Below are 14,286 nucleotides of genomic sequence, written 5' to 3'. Positions count from 1 at the left end.
GAGTCCCCTGCCCACCAGCACCCCAGGAACAAACAAGGAGGCACCCACCCACTCACCCTGCCCTGCTCTCAGAACTTGCGGCCTCTGAATTCCTGCCCTTGTCTCCCATCCCTGCCCTCTCCAGAGGAAAGCCCCCAGCCCTGGACACGAGTCCCAGCCAGCTGTGAAGGCTGGGGAGGATTACACCCCTGGTCCAGGCCTTGGTGGGTACATCTCGAGGATGGGACTGTAAAGTCTCCCTCACAGAGCAGGTGGACGTAAAGGTGGGTCTCAAGCTAGGCCTGACTGGGCAGGCCCCTGCTGGCCCTGAGGCTATCTCCTTCCTCTGATCAGACAGCTTTCCTGCTGGTGATTCTGGGCCAATCCTTTAGCCTCTCCCAGCCAATGGCCCTCCATAGAACGAGTGAATGATGGATTCTTCACATAGAAAATCCTGCAGATCAACAAGATAACGGCAGGAACTCCGCTTAGAAAAATAGCAAAGGCTATGAACAGTCTGTCTTCAGAAGAAATTTAAAAAGCTAATCAGCATAAGAAGTGTCTGAAATCATTTTAAAAATCAAGAAATACAAAGTAAAACACAAGATAGGAAACCTAGGCATTGGACTGGTGAAGATAAGGTTGGACAACCCAGAAGGCAGTGCTGCCTGGGAGACAGGGCCGCACATGTAGTGTGCAGCATGCTGGGCCAAGGTAAGTATCAACTGATCCTCCCACCTACCTACTCCACTCCTGGTTGTAGCCCAAGGTCACAGGAGGCAGAGCGGCCTGCTAGGTGACAAGCCAGTCTACTTGGTGGCTTAAACACAGGACAGCCATTTGCTTTGCTCTTGAAACTCCTGTTTCAGCAGGATTCAGTATGGAAGTCTCATCTCTGCCCTCCTCCAGCATCAATTAGGTCAGCTTTCAAGCTGGGGTGACACAAGGTCCAGGGGTTAGGGTCATCTGGAGACTTGCCTACACCTCTGCCATCAGCAAGGGCCTCAGGGCTGTGAGGACAGTCATGCGAGGCCCACATCCATTTCCTGTAACTAACTAGATGCCATAACAAAACAACACAAATTGGGGAGCGCAAAACAACAAAAGTTTACTCTCAAAGTCCTAGTCTTAAATCAAGGTATCCACAGAGCCTTGGGCGGGCAGAGTGCCAGACAGATCCCTTCCCTGCCTCGTCCAGCTCTGGGGGCTCTTGTAGCCTCTGCCCGTGGCTGCAAGTCTCTGTGTCCATCATATACCTCCTCCTGAAGTGTGTAACCTTTCTCCTTATAAAGACACAGTTCTAACTTGGCTTAGGGTCCACCCTCATCCAGTCTGACTTTGTCTTAACTTGATTATATAAGCTCACATTCCCAGGTTCTGTGGAGTCTGAATTTTATCTAGCCCCTCATACAGCTGCTGGCATTCCCCCAGCATGTGACTAAGTTCCAAGAGTGAGCATCTCAAGACAACAAGGCGTATTTATGACCTAACCTAGGAAGCCACACACTGTCATTTTCATTGTGTGTCCTCTATGGTAGGACAGTGCCAAGACCTACCCAGGTTCAAGGGTCCCACCAAAACAGGGGCCTGCTCCCTGGAGCAGCACACACAATCCAGAGCAAGCACCTGCAAGCCACTGAGGGGCCGAGTGGAGCAGCAGAGCAGGACACGAAGCAGAACACTGTCCACACATGGGCCTGCACATTGGCAACACTGTGCTCCTAGGGTGTGTCCACCACTTTCAGCGATCGCCTTTGTGGAGGAGGGGCGCTGTGGGCAAGGCCATAGGCGATGCCACAGAGCGGCAGGTGCTGTACACCCATCATAAACCACTGTGAACTGAGGAGCGTAGTAAGCCCAGCTGTTCTTCCTTCACACAAGGATGCACTTGGAGGTGTGCGAAGTCATATGTCCCTTCAGGGTCGATGCGAGCCCGGAGGGGGCTGAGTCAAGTAAACAGTAAGTGAAAGATTGGAACGTTCAGCGGTGCTCGGCAAAACACCGCTCGGCTGATTCCCTACTTGGTTATGATCTTTTTCTCAAAGTATAGAAATCCTTTCCCCAGTCAGGTCCCACTTGGCGTGGAGAGGTTAGGGTTCCAGAAATCGCGGACCCTTGGCTGCTCAGGGAGCGAACCCCCTCCCCCATCCTTCCTCCACACAGTCTTAACGGTGAGTTAGGCAGGAAAACCAGAATAAGGAAATTGGAAGCTGTGGCCCTTCTGGGCCCGGATGCCTGGAATCTCTGACCGAGTCAGAGAGGCCCACGTTGCTGTTCTGTTTTTTCTTTTGGGAGGCGCGCACAAGGAACTTCCCTGCCCACGAATGGAACCCGGGGCCCCCAGCAGCGGAAGCGCGGAGTCCTACCAAATGGACCACCGGGTTGCTGTTTTAAATTACACGGAAACGCACGTCTGGCGCCCACCTTGAGCGCCGGCTCCGCCCTCTTCCCCATATCCGGTCATCCCCGTTAGGCGACGAGAAGGGTCCCGCCCCGTCGGGTAGCCCCGCCCTCAAGATTCGGCCCGGGACCCCTACGTGCCCACGAGGAGCCCCGGTACCTGCTTCCCTTGCGGCCTAGCGTTCCCAAGGGACCAGCTCTGGCAGTCTGCCCCCGCAGCAGGAGAGCGCCCCGTGCCAGCCTGGGTGGGAGCGCCCGCTGTGCACCCCTCACTCCGCCCCGCGGGCATTGCAGGTGCGTTGTATTAGTGCTCCCCGGCCCCGATTAGGCCCCGCCCTCGAGGAGACTCCGCCCTGAACGTCAGGGCCAAAGCCGAGGGGCGGAGCCGCCCCCGGCGGAAGCGCGCTACTGCCTGCTGAGAAGCCCGAACAGAGCGGCCGGCGCTCGTCGGCACCGCTGGGGGCAGATAGGTAGGGCGGTGGGCTGCTGGGCAAAAGCGGATTTCTGCTTGGGAAGGGAGATTCAACTGGCGCAAATCTCCAAGGAACAGGGTGCTGTGGACACGGGGGGCGCTAAGCTGGGGGTGAGGGGGTACTGTGGACGCAGGCGGGGACTCTGGAGGAGCGGAGCGCGCAGGGAGGGGCCTCTGGGTGCTGACACCCTACTCCTGCCCGCCAGCATGGGCAGTAGCTCACTGTCCGAGGACTACCGCCTGTGCCTGGAGCGGGAACTGCGGCGCGGCCGCGCGGGCGTGTGCGGGGATCCATCGCTGCGGGCCGTGCTCTGGCACATCCTCGTGGAAGACTTCGACCTGCACGGGGCGCTGCAGGATGACGCGCTGGCACTGCTCACCGACGGCCTGTGGGGGCGCGCAGACCTGGCCCCCGCGCTGCGCGGCCTGGCCCGTGCCTTTGAGCTGCTGGAGTTGGCAGCCGTGCACCTGTACCTGCTGCCGTGGAGAAAGGAGTTCACAACCATCAAGGTAGGGCGCCGAGCCGCGTGGAGGTTCCCTGCCCCGGCTACTGGGTGTTGGGCACCGCCCGGACAGGGGCTACCGTTGGGATGAGGGACTGCAGGTGTCCACAGAGCCAGATGGGTTTCAGAGGGCTCAGTGTGCCAGTGTCCTGGGCGTGTTGGAGCATCTCTTGGCTGAAGTTCCCTTGGTACTCCTAGGGCTGAGAACACCTGTCTGGGTACCTGTCTTCTCAGGGATCCTGCTTCTTAAACCTTGTATCGCTGCCCTAAGAGCGGCCCTGTGGCCTGTTACCATAGAAATCCTAGGACAGGTGCATGGGAAGGACTCGGCATTCCATAATCACCCTAATCCCTCCAGGATGTGGGCTGATCCCGTTTGTAGAAGAGGACATGGGGTGGATATATTTCCTATGAAGTAGGCAGGGGCTGGGGGTACCCCTGCATGCCCTAGAGGAGCTGCCTAGACAAGAACCTAGCTCACCCCCCAGCCTGGGTAGAGGCTGTGCGGGCCTGACCCCTCCAGGTGAGCTGCGGGCTGGCAGGAGGGGGCAGGCTGCTTTGGGCTCCGGAGCTAATTCAGAGGAGTGGGAAGATAATGACGTCACTGGGCAAGAGTGGGAAGATAATGACGTCACTGGGCACGTGGGCGGCTGCCTCCGCTGGTTGTCATGGCAACAGCAGCCTCTCTCAGGGACTGCGAGCTCTGGGGCTCACCGCCCCACAGGACATCTGCTAGAGCTTTCATTCATCCACTCAGACAGAGGGCAGGATCCAGCCCCACATGGGCCAGGTGCAGAATGGGCAGGCCTGATCTTGAGACGCTAACTGGCTTCAGTGTTGAGCAGACCTGTATGGGATCTGCTGTAGCTTGAGGCAAGAATCCATTTCTTCCTCTGGGAAGCAGACAAAAGAATAGTCCAGCATAAGGTTCATTGTTGAGGGGTGAAGGCACAGCCCTGGGTATAATCTTACACACAGTAGCTCCCCCATGTGTGGCTCTAAGCAGAGCACTCATGGGGTCCCAGATGTCATAGGCTTGCAAACACATGAGAGACACAAGATCACCATCCTAGGAAACTTTTAGTTCCTCCGCAGTCTGGAGCCTCCAAAAACTACACATTCCATCCATGTGGTGGAAAGCTACACAGCCCTCTGTCCTAATAGAGAAAGCTCTCAGAAACTGAAAAAGTAGAGCTCAGAATAAACTGTTTAGGTGGCTACCTGCTCAGAGAAGCAGAAAAACACCTCTATTTTTTGTGTGTTTGCATAACCAGACACTCAGCAGGTACACAGGAAACTAGAGGAGCAAACCTCTACAGTTGACAGGAGATGGAAGGGACCCATAGGGCAGTGAGATTTCTCAGCATAGGGGCTCTTTAGTTTGTTCTATGATGCAGGTGAAATGTATCAGACTTTTAAAAAAAACTGTGACGCCTAGGCCTGCCTCAGCCAATAATATTAGAACCTCAGAGGTGACCCAAAATTCTGTTTTTTTTCTTTTTTTTTTTTTTGGCTGCACAGCTTGCGGGATACCAGTTTCTCAACCAGGGACTGAACCTAGTGGAGGGAGTAGAGGAGGACATGAGATGAATGCATCTCCTATGAAGTAGGCAGGGGCTGGGGGTACCCCTGCATGCCCTAGGAGAGCTGGCCTAGACAAAAACCTAGCTCACACCCCCAGCCTGGGTAGAGGCTGTGTCCAGGGCTGCACCACTTGGAAGTGAGCTCATTGGGTCTGTGGGAGCGGGGCTGCCACCAACCAACCACCTCCCTTGCAGACGTTCTCCGGGGGCTACGTGCACGTGCTAAAGGGCGCACTCTCGGAGGACCTCCTCATCCAGAGCTTCCAGAAGATGGGCTACGTGCGCAGGGACGCCCACCGCCTCATGGTGGCTGCCCTGCCCCCCGCCCACCAGCTGGTGCAGGTGGCCCTGGGCTGCTTCGCCCTGCGGCTGGAGTGCGAGATCCTGGGTGAGGTGCTGGCGCAGCTGGGCACCAGCGTGCTGCCAGCCGAGGAGCTGCTGCAGGCACGGCGGGCCAGCGTGGACGTGGCCTCCTGCGTGGCCTGGCTGCAGCAGCGACTGGCCCGTGAGGAAGAACCACCACCCCTGCCCCCCCGTGGCTCCCCCACGGGGTGCCAGGCCCAGCTGGACCTGTACCGGGACGTGCAGGAGGACGAGGGCTCAGATGAGGCCAGCCTGTATGGGGGCCCCTCGCCCAGCCCCGACTCTCCCGCCTCAGAACTGGCCTGCCAGCCTCAGTTCTGGGAGCAGAGTGCCAGACTGTGGGGGTCGGGGGGCGGGCCATGGGAGCCGTCTGAGGCCAGCAGCCCCACCTCCGGGGCCTCAGAAGAGGAGGAGCCCCAGCCCGAAGCCTTCTCCTTCCTCTCACTGCGTAGAGAGCTGCTTAGTCGGCCTGGGGACCTGGCCCCTCCCCATTCCCCTAGGAGCTCTGAGCAGGCCAGCCCCGCGCCCGTCCCGGAGGCCCCCGGCTACCAGATGCACACTTGCCTGGCCCCGGGAGCCCTGCCCGCCTTCTGCTGTGACACGTGTCGCCAGCTGCACGCCACCCACTGTGCCGCCCTTCCCAGCTGCCACCCCGGCCACGGCCTGCGCACCCTGCGTGGGAACAGCCAGCGGCGTCTGTGGCTGCAGCGAGCCCAGGTGGACGCCCTGCTCTATGACAGCCCCGCGCCCGGGCCCTAGACCCACCTGGCCCCAGGGCAAGGGCTCTCCGGAGAAACTCCGTGGTGCTTTTCTGGGGCTTGTTCTGCCTCAGGCCCCGCCCACTGGCCACCCTGCTCCTCCTACCATGCGGTCTGTGCCCTACCGGGTGAGGTGGGGACTCACCCTCCATGGACAGCTCCCCGCTGGTCCCACCCCCACTCTGGAAGGCAGGGTGGGAGACCTCAAAGGCTGCCCACCCCAGATCCAGTGGTAACGGCGCGCAGATGCCAGCAGCCATCCCCAGCTCACTGGACTGGGGGTGCTCTGCCCACCGGGATTCCTGGGGCAGGTGCCAGTCTTCTGTGTGGCCTCTGCTCAATGGTGCCCCCACCCCAGGCCGTCTGACCCCCTCCCCCACACCTGTCACGTCACACAAATCATGACCTCCAAGTACATTAAAGGACACTGGCTCCAACTCCGTCTGAGGAAAGCATTTATCTCTCGGACCACCCCCATTCCCCATGGGCCTCAGAAGGGGGGAGTGGGCCCAGGGCACAACCCAAGGTTCTCACTCTAGGGGTCTCAGAGCAGCTCAGACTCAGTCTACATCTCCATCCCTCCTCCCCTCTCCGAGTCCCCCCAGCCCCACCAGGGGGGTCGCCTTGGCCTCTCCATTCCAGGCAGATCCTGGGGAGCAACTGGGGACAAAAGTGACCATACGAGGTCTGAGGTCTGCTTGTCCCAAGCCAGCAACACCCGTTAAAGATGGGCTCAGCCGGATTTCCTCCTGGGAACCGAGGATCTGAAGCCTGGCCACAGGTGGGACCCAGCCCAGCCACAACGTGGCGTCACAGTCCAGTGGGCCGGCCTCTGGGTGGCTGGGCCCTCAGAGTGTACCACTGGCATCACCCCCAAGGTCCACGCTCTGCTGTCCCGGGGCAGAGGTGGGCAGGGGCACAGGAGGCGGCATACTCAGCTGGAGTGCCTCCACCCATCAGGGTCTGCAGCGCCGGCTCTGGCTCTCAGTGCCCAAGGATGTGGCCGGGGTGGCACGCTTGTTACGGTGGTGGGGGAAGGTGGGCATGAGCTCTGGCTCACACGCTGGGGGTTGGGGGAATGGACTGCATCAGCCCTGAGTGAGGGAGGGGCCCCATGCTACCCTCTGCTCCCCTCCTGAGCCTCTGTACGTGGCCCAAAACAACCCCTACCCACCTGGGCCCCACCACCCACCTGCATTAACCCCCACCCTACACAAGGGCCCCCGGCCAGGTGCCAGCAGGGAAGACTCACGCAGGGGCTTCTCCTTGAAGTAGGAGCTCTCCAGGCAGTCACCAGCTGTAGCCCTGGAGGGAAGACCTCACTGTTCACAGGGCCCAGGCCCAGCCAGGCTCGTCTCCCGCACAGCTGCCCCACAGAGCCTCCCCTGGTTCCCTTCCACACAACAGGAAGTTGGGTAAACCGACAGAACCCCACAAAATCGGGCCTGATTCATGCACATGTGGGGCCCTCTCAGCACCTCTTCTTAGGGTCGTACATGAAGAGGAGGTTCATCAGGCGCAGGCCGGCCTCCGAGAGCCACGGGAACTTATGTTTCAGGTTGTTGTAGGGCTGCTTCCGCAGGCTGTACTGGCTGGCCAGCGGCAGCTGAGAGAAGCCCTGTGGGGAGGGGCCAGTAAAGGCCGGTGGCCAGTAGGGGCAGGAGAGAGAAGGGCGAGGCTGGCACTCACCGGCCAGATGTTCTCACTGGGGGTCCCCAGCAGCTGCACGATCAGGTCCACCTGGTGGATCTCGGAAGTGCCGGGGAGAAGGGGCTTATGGGCCAGCAGTTCAGCCAGGATGCAGCCCACCGCCCTGCAGAGGAGTGCAGGGTCTCCTCTTAGCTCCTTGGCTCCGCCTGGACCAGTCCCCCAGCTGCTGGGGCAGAGGCTGGGGGCAGAGCTGGGACGAGGTCATGATGGGATGACTACTGGGGTCTCCAGCTGAGCCACGTGACCTGGCCTCAGCAGGCCTCCTATGGCCACGAGGGCAGGTCCTCAGTGATGGGGCTGTCTCCCTCTGCCTCTCAGGACCCCAGGCATAGGCCCATCTTCCTGGGAGCTGGTGAGACCCCAGCCCCAGAGCTGTCCATCCCCACCCCCAGGTCTCACAAGACCACCCCACCATCTGAGAGGCCTGGGAGCAGCGTCCATCTCTCACCACATGTCGATGCTGGTGGTCTGCGTGGTGGTTCCCAGCAGCAGTTCAGGGGCTCGGTACCTGCGAACAGAAGCCCCTCCTTTGCATCTGACAGTTCCTCTCCTCCAGCCTGGCCTCCACAGGGCACCCACCAGCCACCACCCTGCCCTGAGAGCCAGAGATGCCCTGGGATGAGGGAGCATGAACCTCAGCTAAGGCTGTCCCTTCCACGAAAGCTCGACAAACATGCTGCGTTCATTGGATGATCCCTGAGTGCTGCAGTGTCCTATGCTGGCCCTTCTACACAGGTCGGGGTGAATGACACACAGCAGAACGCAGCCTGCCCTGAACCACACCCCATTTTGCTTCAAAATGTCAAGTGAGAAGTAACTGCAGAAACCTGCACTGTTCCCACGCTCCAGTGGTGAAGCCACCTCCCCTCTGAGCAGCACAGAGCCAGCTGGGGGTGAGGCGGCCTCAGGACAGAACAGCACCCCATCTGGATGGGCAGGTCCCTCCCCGTGACAGCACTGCTCTTTCTTGGCAGCTGAAAGACCTCTAAGATGCTCTGGCCACTTCAGCAAGACCCACCCACACCCGCCCAAACTTCCCCTGGTCTCCAGCGACTTACCAGAGTGTGACCACCTTGGGAGTCATTGGCTTCACTGGGATGCCATAGGCCCGGGCCAGACCAAAATCCGCTGAGATGGAGGCAGAGGGACGAGACAGAGTGTGTCACCCAGGGAAGACTGACCACTGCCACCTGAAGCCAGTGTGTAGTGTGCAGGGAGCTTCCGGAGACCAGCCTGCCACCCCAGTGCAGGGGCGCTCACGGACCCCATCATAGAGGCAGCACCTGCACCCACCTGTCTTCACGCAGCCCTTATCCGTCATGAGCAAGTTAGAGACCTTCAGATCCCTATGACAGAAAGAGAACACCAGTGGTTCCCAGAAACTCGCATGCAGGAACGAGGTTGTTACCGCTGCCGCAACACTCAGAAGCTTCCCCACACATCTCATCCTGTTTGCACTTTTTAGAAGGAGGAGCACAGGTAATGCAAGGCCATTTGGTAGCTGGAAACAGCAGAGAGCTCTCAGTGACTTCCTGAGAGGTGGAGTCCTGTCCTGGTCCCCTCAGGGCCACATGAGCCACCCTGCACAGGGAATCCAGGTCCCTCCCCGCCATCTGCCTGGCAGAGGGGAAAACAGGTACCATGCTGTCCCGCCCTCCCCTGGGACCAGTTCCAGGAGCTCCACTGCCTTCAGGTGGCTCTACTGCCCTGCGTGTTGGTGCTGAGTCAGTCTGGTGGTCACCCCGCCCCCAAGCCACAAGCCCCGCCCACCTGTGGATGATGAAGTTCCGGTGCAGGTACTGGAGGCCCCGGAGCACCTGCAACACGATGCACTTGACCTGCAGAAGACCAGGAGGTCTGTTTTTGGCACAATGTGCCTAACAAGGGCTTGGGAAGCCACCCCAGCCCCCGCCTCCAACCTGGGCCTCAGAGAAGGGTGTTGGCATGTTCTCCAGAAGGCTGGCCAGGTCTTGCTCACAGTAGCCCATCACCAGGAAGATGCTAAAGTAAGAGGGAGAAACGCATGCCACCTCCCACCTCCTCCCAGGTGAGCCAAGGGACCCTCCTGGGCAGCAGGAAGGGAAGCAGGGAGGGGGCTGGGCAGGGCCTAATGTGGGGGCAGCAAGCAGACTGCTCACCTCTCCAGGTGGTTCCCCACAACCACCTCCTTCAGCTCCACAATGTTGGGATGGCGGAGGCGAAGCAGCAGTGTGATCTCTCGAAGACTGCTGATGGGGACCCCTGCAACCAGCCTGGCCTTGGTGACCCTGCCTCTGCAGCTGGCCCAGGCTCAGTGACCCCACCCCTGCAGACAGTGACTCCCAGCCCTACCCGACAGAACTCTGCCTGCTACCTCAAGGAGAGGTAAGGTCATCCAAACCAGCACCTTTAACCTTCTCCTCCTCCATCAAACACAAGCAGCTCTCTGTACTGACCACTGTATATGGCAGCCAGCCCCTAGTGAGCACAGCACAGCCCTGCCTGCACAGGCGGCCAAGGGGCGGTCAGCAGGGGTGTGAGCAGCAGACAGGGGCTACCTGCCCAGTCTTCAGTGGGAAAGCCCTGGGGAGGGTGACACTGAGCTGAGACAGAAGAGAAGGCAGAGTCAGCCAGCAGGAAGGAAAGGACAGATGAAGGGGATGAACTGCACGCGGCTCAGGGGAACTGAGGCTAGGGTGTGGAGGAGGGGTGATGAGCTGGAGAAGTCCAGGGGAGACAGGCAGGGCCAGACTGCAGCCCCCTAGAGACCAGCCTCCTTTGACCATCATGCAGGTGCCACTCAGGGAGCTCAGGGAACTTGTATCTTCCTATCCCCTCCCACTTCAGCGCAAGTGGTGCAGCGGCCCCTCCCAGCTCACCATCCTTTTCCTTGTCCATCCGCACTTTCTTCAGGGCGACAATCTCATCTGTGTGGGTATCCCGGGCCCGATCTGGAAGGGAAGCGCCTCCACAGTAGGATCCAGGCCCACCCCCTGCCCTCCTGCCACGTGGGGGCACCCTTGCTCTTCTTCCTTGACTGCTGGTACCCTGTGCAAGCAATACTCCAATGCAGGGAGACAGGTGCTCCCTGAGGAGTCCCCTGGCTTGAGCAAACAGCGGACCCCCCGCTAGAAGAGTCTCCCTGAACGTTTCCTTCTTAGAGTCGGAGTGCAGACCACTCTTTCGTGTTCTGTGGTTTCTAACAGCAAATAACGTCCTTATTGTGAAAAAAGCAGCCTTATCTTTTTGAAGCTGATCCCCAGAGCACTGTGGGGATTTGAGCAGCTTCCACACCCGCGGCAGGGTGATGCACACCGACGTCCCAGTGGCTGTGGGTACACTTCTGGCCACTGTCCACGGTGCTACACTTGATCGTGTGATAGCGCCCTCCACTCACAGGGACACATGAACAACCTGATGCTTCCATTCACTCAGTCGTGGTATGAAATCGACAGCAATTATACCAAGGATTAAAGGTCACCTGCACTCTCCTTCCAGCCCTGACACAGCTGCTGCCAGGACAGTCCCTGGGTCCCAGGCCTGCCACCGTAGCCACTCACATACAATGCCATAGGTGCCTTCCCCAATGCGATTCAGCTTCTCAAACTCCTTCACGCTCCGGCACCGTCCCAGCTGAAAGAGAGGTGCTGGCAGTGAGGGGATCTGGCAGCTAAGGGAACCAGAGATGGATACTGACACTTTAGCTGTTCCAAAGAGCCAGCACCTGTCCTGACCACACACTTGGGTTTGCAGGTGAGAAAATGGGGTGATGATACTGGCCAGACACTTTGAAAGTGAAATCAAAGTCGGTCCAACCACTCCCTTTCAATCCCATGGTCCAGATGTGTGCTGCCTAAAAAGAGTAACTACCAGCCACATTTGGTTAAAACTGACTAAAATGAAATTAAAAGTTCATTTCTTCAGCTGCATGAGCCATGTGAAGTGCTCGATGACCCCAAGCAGTTCATGGCGACCACAGTGGACAATTCAGAAGACAGAACATTTCCATCATCACAGAAAGTCCACTTGAGCAGCAATGGTCTGAACTATGCTCTGGGCCATTTCCTGGTGGTCCAGTGGTTAGAACTCTGTACTCTCAGTGCTGAGGGTGAGGGTTGATCCCAGATCAGGGATCTGAAATCCCACAGGCTGAGCAGTGTGACCATAAATAAATAAATAAACAAAGCTCTGGATATGGAAAAGCTCGAAGACCTTCACAAAGCATCTACCAAACACAGTGGCAGAAACTGTCTCCAACATCCATACATTACTTCTTCCTCTGCGTTATGAAACAATGCTGGGGGAACATGGCAACCCAGATGGTGGCCCGAGTTTCCAGTCTCCCTTGCAGCTAGGTGTAAACATGTGACTAAATTCTGGCCAGTGCGATGTGCACAGAGGGACAAGCACCACTTCCTGATCAAAGGAAGCTGGCTGCCCTTCACTCCTTTCTGCCTCCTGAGGCACGCTAGGATTCGGTGGAGCAAAAACTGACAACCTGAGTGCCTGGCGCACCTGTGTGATGTTAGGGGCACCAGAAATAAAAGTCCTGTCCTTAAAGCACTGTATTTTGGGGTCTCCAAGTTCTAGCAGAGCCTGTACCCTAATACAACTTCATCTGTAGCACTTCCCCGTGGGTCGGATGACATGTGGCAAGTTTCAGGTTCTAAACTGCCCCTCTCTTGACTCTCTCTCTGCCTCTATTTACCTTGCCCTCCATCTTGGGAAACCAAGTCAGGGTCACCTGGCTCCGAATGAACCCCTTCCCTCATCCCATCCCAATCTAATTGCTTCCCTCGTTCCCCCTCTCTCTACGGAACCCCTGGTGTTTCCTGGACACACTGCCTTTCGCGGGATTTTGCTCCTGCTGCTCCCTAGGTCTAGCAAGCCCACCTGCCTCCTCATCTCTGCATCCAAAACCCAGTCACACTTCCCCGCCCAGCAGAAATGCTGACCCTTCTCAAAACTGCTTCTTGACCCCCAGCTGAAAACATTTCTCTGCAAAATCCCCTGACACTGGTCTTGCAGCACTTACTGTTGCGCACTTTGCACTGTCCTCGTCTAGGTATGCCTTAACTGAGAGCAGCTGCTGAGTTTCGGTGAACAACGAGGGACCGCTCAAGGCTGGCTCCTGCGCTCACTCATTCAGTCTGTTACGGTTCTTACTGGACACTGATGAGGCCTCGCACAGCACCAGCAAGTAGTCAGAACAACCCGCCACCAGGGATCACACCTGCCCCTGCACGAGCCGTCTATCTTAGTAAAACCACTCGAAGCCCCTAAGCTTCACCCTTCTCACCTCTACGAGGGGTCCTCGAAAGGACTAAGTGACTGACACACGGAGAGGCCCCGCACGGAGCAAGGCACAAGCGGAGCTGCCGGGTCAGAGACGGGGACCCGCCCAGTGCACCCACAGGCTGGTAGGAGACACGTCTCCAACACTTCCCACGACTATTCTCCCCTGACACGAGGCGCCCGTCCCGGACGCAAAACTAAGAAACGCCCGGGCTGCAGCGCGCTCTTGACGAGGAGGCCGGCGACCTGAGAGCCGCCCAGTCCCTGGCGCGGACGAAACCCCCGAGGACCGCTGGGATTGCCGTTCCCGCTGCTGACGGAAACCTGGCGACGCTGAGGGCCCTAGTACGATTCAGCCCCGCCCTGCCGCTAGCGAGGACAGAGCTACCAGAACAGGCCCTCTTCGTACCCTGTGCTCCGGAGGCACCGTGAAGAAGCCTTCTTTACGGACACACTTCAGACGGATCTGCTCTGGCTCCGGCTCCCCCATGCCGAGAGCAGCCCCTCGAGGTTCCCATCTGCGCAGGCGCAGACCAGGGTTCCTCTGCGCAGGCGCATGGCCTACTTCCGGGGCGTCCCCTCCTTAGCAACAGTTACCAAGGAAACCTCCCCAAGATCCCAGAGAACCTCAGTTTCTACGAAGCACTCAAACTACCAAGATTCTAGCTTTATTTTAGTTTTAAATACGGTGGCTCAGACCGTAAAGAATCTGCCTGCCATGCAGGAGACCCTGGTTCGGTCCCTGGGTTGGGAAGATCCCCTGGAGAAGGATATGGCAACCCGCTCCAGTATTCTTGCCTGGAGAATTCTATAGAGAGGAGCCTGACAGGCTACAGTCTATACAGTCCATGGGGTCACAAAGAGTCGGACACGACTGAGCGACACACACACACACACACACACACAGAAGCACATGACTGCGCTGGCGCGCTGGGTAATGGCCAGCGGAGGAGGTCTGGGGGGTTGCAATGGGTCCCAGGGGTGTCGGGGGAGGCGCTTGAGGGGGCGGGAATCTGTGGTGTCCTCCCTGCAGTGGGAGCTGTGCTTTAGAGCTCTTCCTTGGAGCACTAGAGGGCCAACCCGGAGCCGCGAAGGGAAAGGCTTGGCAGAGCCAGGGGGATTGAGAGTAGAGGGAGCGTCTGAGAGATGCGGGAAGAACTGACAGGACGCGGCGACGGACGGACTTTGGGACCAATGGGTCCCCTAACACATCCTTGTTGAGCATTCACTACGTGCTTGCCCAT

General features: G+C 58.6%; 2 protein-coding genes across 3 annotated transcripts; one reads left to right on the top strand and one right to left on the bottom strand.

Annotated features, from left to right (window-relative positions):
- The first annotated feature begins 2,795 nt into the window (after positions 1–2,795).
- SPATA2L (spermatogenesis associated 2 like) lies at positions 2,796–6,415 on the top strand. Its single transcript, XM_068992855.1, has 3 exons — positions 2,796–2,849; positions 3,058–3,361; positions 5,133–6,415. The coding sequence occupies exons 2-3, from the start codon at positions 3,059–3,061 to the stop codon at positions 6,057–6,059; spliced, it is 1,230 nt and encodes a 409-aa protein (XP_068848956.1). The 5' UTR covers positions 2,796–2,849; position 3,058; the 3' UTR covers positions 6,060–6,415.
- Positions 6,416–6,558: 143 nt separating this feature from the next.
- On the bottom strand, positions 6,559–13,568 carry CDK10 (cyclin dependent kinase 10). Of its 2 annotated transcripts, none has more exons than XM_068992258.1 (13): positions 13,452–13,568; positions 11,308–11,380; positions 10,627–10,698; positions 9,907–10,009; positions 9,688–9,769; positions 9,539–9,606; positions 9,062–9,114; positions 8,827–8,896; positions 8,217–8,276; positions 7,748–7,871; positions 7,537–7,676; positions 7,311–7,363; positions 6,559–7,121 (listed from the first exon to the last, which is right to left on the bottom strand). In XM_068992258.1, the coding sequence occupies exons 1-13, from the start codon at positions 13,530–13,532 to the stop codon at positions 7,015–7,017; spliced, it is 1,086 nt and encodes a 361-aa protein (XP_068848359.1). In that variant the 5' UTR covers positions 13,533–13,568; the 3' UTR covers positions 6,559–7,014. The 2 variants fall into 2 exon arrangements, with proteins under 2 accessions (XP_068848359.1, XP_068848360.1); XM_068992259.1 differs by having other exon boundaries at positions 7,555–7,676.
- Between the last annotated feature and the right edge of the window lie 718 nt (positions 13,569–14,286).

This window comes from Capricornis sumatraensis, chromosome 20, assembly GCF_032405125.1.
Source record: "Capricornis sumatraensis isolate serow.1 chromosome 20, serow.2, whole genome shotgun sequence".
Taxonomy (NCBI): domain Eukaryota; kingdom Metazoa; phylum Chordata; class Mammalia; order Artiodactyla; family Bovidae; genus Capricornis; species Capricornis sumatraensis.
Note: the sequence above shows the minus strand (reverse complement) of the source record. Positions and strands in the feature narration are given on the sequence as shown.

Coding starts and splice junctions, on each gene's coding strand:
- CDK10 (XM_068992258.1), bottom strand. CDS start 13,532: ATGGGGGAGCCGGAGCCAGAGCAGATCCGTCTGAAGTGTGTCCGTAAA. Junction 11,381..13,451: donor CGGTGCCTCCGGAGCACAGG/GTACGAAGAGGG, acceptor CCTCTCTTTCAG/CTGGGACGGTGCCGGAGCGT. Junction 9,770..9,906: donor GTGGGGAACCACCTGGAGAG/GTGAGCAGTCTG, acceptor CTCTTACTTTAG/CATCTTCCTGGTGATGGGCT.
- SPATA2L (XM_068992855.1), top strand. CDS start 3,059: ATGGGCAGTAGCTCACTGTCCGAGGACTACCGCCTGTGCCTGGAGCGG. Junction 3,362..5,132: donor AGGAGTTCACAACCATCAAG/GTAGGGCGCCGA, acceptor CCTCCCTTGCAG/ACGTTCTCCGGGGGCTACGT.